Raw genomic sequence first — 4,416 nt, 5'->3', positions numbered from 1 at the left:
CCCTTACTCATGTGTGAGTTAGCATTTGCTTTTATAAGTGGGTAACCATTGCCCTACCTAATTAATATACTCAAAATATAAAAATATATAACAACAATAATAATAGTATTAGAAGTAATTCAATTGCTCACATTAAAATGTATTAACCAAGAGAATTCACACAAATAAATAAGTCTAAATACTATCCACATGAGTAATAAATACAGGCATATTTATATATTTGACTTCATACAAGAATACTTTAGAATATACATAAAAAATCAATTGAATTAACTGATATTCCCCAAACCAATTCAGCAGTTGGGTTCCATAACCAGAGACCTATCTGTTCAAGTTTCTTATATTACCTAGGAATACATTGTTTAATACAAGTTTAGTCTTTCTCATGTGCTTTCAGATATCTGATTCCTTCTTTTATACATATTAAGAAGCACTATACATTAACATCTCAACTTTCTCAATATCTGCCTCAGAAGAGTTGCTTATATTCAGGAACATCAGAATTTCTTTCTGATCACTCTACCTAAAGCCTCCTTCACATCTCTGTTCCTCAAGGTATAGATCAGTGGATTTAGTACAGGGGTGACCACAGTGTACATGATGACAATGACCCCATCCTGGTCCATGGAGCTGCCTGAAGCTGGACAAATATAGATGAAAAGAACAGGAGCATAGAAAAGAATAACTACCATGAAGTGTGAGGCACAAGTAGACAGTGCTTTGTGAAGGATGCAGCAAGAACGAGTCTTGGAGAAGAGATAGGTGATAATATAGAAATAAGAGAAAAGTGTCAGAAAGAAGGAACTCATGGCAATGGTCCCTGTGACAGTATTAAGCAGCCACTGGTTGAGATCAGTATTCCCACATGCCAGTTCCAATAATGGCTTAACATCACAGAAGAAGTGATGAATATGGTTGGAACCACAGAAGTTCAAATGAGAGGTCATTACGGAGTGCAGCAGGGCAAGGAAAAAACCAATGGTGCAGATTATGCTTGCCATCTGGATACACAGCTGATGATTCATGATGTTTGTGTAATGAAGTGGCTTGCAGATGGCCAAAAAGTGGTCAAAGCCCATCACAGCCAACAGCATGGCCTCTGTGCTACCCAAGAAGTGGAAGAAATGAAGCTGGCTTATGCATCCCAAGAAAGAAATTGCTTTGTGTGAAGAAAGGAAGTTCTCCAGCATCTTTGGCAGCGTCACCGTGGAGTAGCAGATATCTAGGCATGAGAGGTTTCCAAGGAAGAAATACATAGGTGAATGGAGTCTTGGATCAGAGATGACAATCATCAGAATGACTCCATTCCCCACCACATTGACAATGTAGATGGTGAGGAAAATCACAAAGAGAAGAGACTGCACTTCTTGGATTTCTGTAATTCCCAGGAGAAGGAATTCAGAGACTGAGGTTTGATTCAGCATCACTTAAAAGAAAAGTCAAAATAATATATGGAAATCTGTTTCTTTTCAGCCAAGGATTTTTCTCTTCAGGACAAAGGTTTTGAAGGAAATTATGGTTGTTTTACATGCCCCTAGAATGAGAGAATTTACCAAACATAGGCCATATGATTGCTAAATTTTTAAGGATACATATAGACTGTTACTCAGTCTTTTATTTTCTTTATTAGATTATTCATTAATATTTTCCCTTCTCTCAGAGTTCCCTGTTTTCAGGCTACCATCCTCTCTGGCTGTTAACATCTACATTTTTATGGAACTTTCCTTTCCTCTTCCTAAGTCAGCTCTAACAGGTGACATTTTAAATTTACTCCACCACACTACTATTAAAAGCAAGAAAGGGGTGGGCCACAGTGGCTCAGTAGGCAAAGTTCTTTGCCTGCCATGCCAGTGACCCAGGTTTGATTCCCAATGCCTGCCCATACAAAAAAAAAAAAAAAGAAAAGAAAAAAGGAAACAAAGCAAGTAAGAAGCAACCTGAAGGATTTTAACTTAAGGAAAATGGACAAGGATGAATTAATTACAACCATGAAGTCTTTAAAGAAAAGAAAAAATGATTTAAAATAGTAATCATTGTAAATTTCATTCTTCATCTTAGAATGTAATTAGCTTCAAGGGTGATCTTTTAGTGATTCTTTCCTGGCTCATATCTTTAGGAGCATCTTGAAACCCTCTCTAAGGAAGGAATTGAGGCCCATAAGATTCTAAGTTTTATAGATGGAAAATATTTTGAGTAATTATCTAGTCACAATTACACTTTCATTAAAAATTTCTTTTAAAACACTCAGGAAAGATTTTTCATAGCCATATATATTTTGTGTATTTAAAGAATTTACCTTCCTTGTTTAAATTACAGATGATAGGCCAAATATTATTTTTATCCTCTGATTCATAAGTCATAACTGTATCAAAAATCTATTTATTAAATAATTTCCCCTGTCTTTTAAAGAAAATTAGAATTCACACTCCTCTCTGCTAAATGAGTTAACTGCAATTTTAATATTTATAGGTTATAGATTTGCTTTGGGGAATGTCTAGAGAATCTGGAATGATTAATTTAGAATTATGGGAAGTAAAGTACCTCCATAACCCACAACCATAAGTTGTAGTCTAGTATAGGATAGGAAACTGGCTTTAAATTCTGGGCATTTAACTTTAATCCTAGTAAGCAGACAGACCACTCACTATCAGGTAGAACATAGGAGCAACTTCTCAGCCGGTTGCCTCTTTCATTCTTGTCTTACTGAATGTTCAGACTTACAAGCAAGAAAGCTTTCCAGGTTTACACTCCAATGTCTATAGATAGGAGAAAATTATTTAAAGGGTCATTCACATTAAGATCGCAGCATAATTCTTCATCTTTAAATCTCTCTCCCTTTCTGAAATCTGCCAGCCTTTCTATGAGCCACATATCTCTAAACATAAAAACCTTGAGGGAGAGTGTCCCCTGAGTGCTGAGAAGAAGTCGTAAGAATAAACAGGATATTTTCCATATCAATAATATGAGGGGCTATCTTTGTGGAAGTCCTTTCTCAAATTTTATTCTTTTCCCTGTTCTTCCTGCTCCCTTCATTTTCAATACTTATTCCTTGATTTCAGAACCATGGATAACAACAGAAATGTCAATTTCCTTCATTGAATTTCCTATGATTTCCCAGGACAGAAGTATAGTTTCATTTCTCATATTGGGGACTCCCTTGAAAAACACTCTGGTGTATAAAGAAGAAGGAAAATTGGCAATAAGAGTTAGGGAAAGGGGACTAGTCATATCCCATTCATCAGTAGAGAAAAATGATTATCTTTAACATTCTCATTGTTTATTACAGTATTATTATGGAAACCAAACAAAAAAGAATAAAGTGAAGTATATTGTGTTCTGTTCCTGCTAAATATGATAATTCACTTTTAGTAATAACACTAAATTAGTTCCTTTAATTTGGGGATCCAAAAAGTCAAATTTCTCTGTTTGGCAGAATGATGCTAGTGTCTCCAAGGTGTATCCTGCATCTTATGTGATTTTTAGTAAGAAAATGATTATCATTTTCACTGTATATTATAGTATTGCTATGGAAACCAAAGAAAAAAGAATAAAGTGAAGTATATTGTGTTTTATTCCTGCTAATTCTGACAGTTCACTTTGAGTAACAATGCTAAATTAGTTCCTTTAGTTTGGGGGAATGATGCTGGTGTCTACAGGTGTATCCTGCTTCTTGAGTATGTTTTAGTAAGGAAATCTCATTCTTTTAGCTAAGGAGTATCTCTGCATGATCTTGCCATTTAGTCAAGCTTTTTAAATAACAGTTATGAATGCACTGTTCTTTGTGCACTTTTTTATTGCATTTACATTCTTGTTGCTTTGTATGAGAGTTAAGTTTCTATTCAGTACAGTAATTCTTTGTTATATGTTGCAAATATGATATAATTCAATAACACTCAATATATGCTTTTCATACTTAAGTGATTGTTCTGAGTTCTAAATATTTATATCTCTTTCAATTCTAAGAAAAACCAAATGTGTAAGTACTAAAACCATTCTCACTTTATCTTGGAAAACTAAGACTCAGAGGAGTTAAGTAAATGTCTTTGTTTCTTGAGATAAATTGTGGAGTTAGAATTGAAACTGAGATTCTCTAGTTCTAGAAACACCCACCAGGTCAGCCATTTTTTTGAAATTTCACCTTTGCAATTTTAAGGAGTTTCCCTTGTTCATTAGAAATCCATTATTATGATGGAGTCATGACCAGCAATTTTCCTCCTTATGATATTTGTGGTGTTGTAATAGTAGAATGGATTAAACAATAGGATGTACCTGTATGCTGTGCAGGGTGCTCGCTTTAGACCCAAGGGGAAAAATAAAAAAAACAGATTGAAAGTGAAAGAATGAGAAAGGATATTTCACTTAAGCAACACCCAGAAAAGAGCAGGAATATATGCAACAAATTAGACATCAAATGTG

General features: G+C 34.7%; 1 protein-coding gene across 1 annotated transcript; it reads right to left on the bottom strand.

Annotated features, from left to right (window-relative positions):
* Window positions 1–497: 497 nt before the first annotated feature.
* Window positions 498–1,424, bottom strand: LOC143682571 (olfactory receptor 12D2-like). Its single transcript, XM_077159187.1, has one exon. The coding sequence runs from the start codon at window positions 1,422–1,424 to the stop codon at window positions 498–500; it is 927 nt and encodes a 308-aa protein (XP_077015302.1).
* Window positions 1,425–4,416: the final 2,992 nt, after the last annotated feature.

This window comes from Tamandua tetradactyla, chromosome 5, assembly GCF_023851605.1.
Source record: "Tamandua tetradactyla isolate mTamTet1 chromosome 5, mTamTet1.pri, whole genome shotgun sequence".
Taxonomy (NCBI): domain Eukaryota; kingdom Metazoa; phylum Chordata; class Mammalia; order Pilosa; family Myrmecophagidae; genus Tamandua; species Tamandua tetradactyla.
The sequence above is the reverse complement of the archived record's forward strand: the minus strand, read 5'-3'. Positions and strand labels throughout refer to the sequence as shown.

Bases quoted from the DNA above. Each gene is read 5' to 3' on its own strand.
- LOC143682571 (XM_077159187.1), bottom strand. From the start codon at position 1,424: ATGCTGAATCAAACCTCAGTCTCTGAATTCCTTCTCCTGGGAATTACA.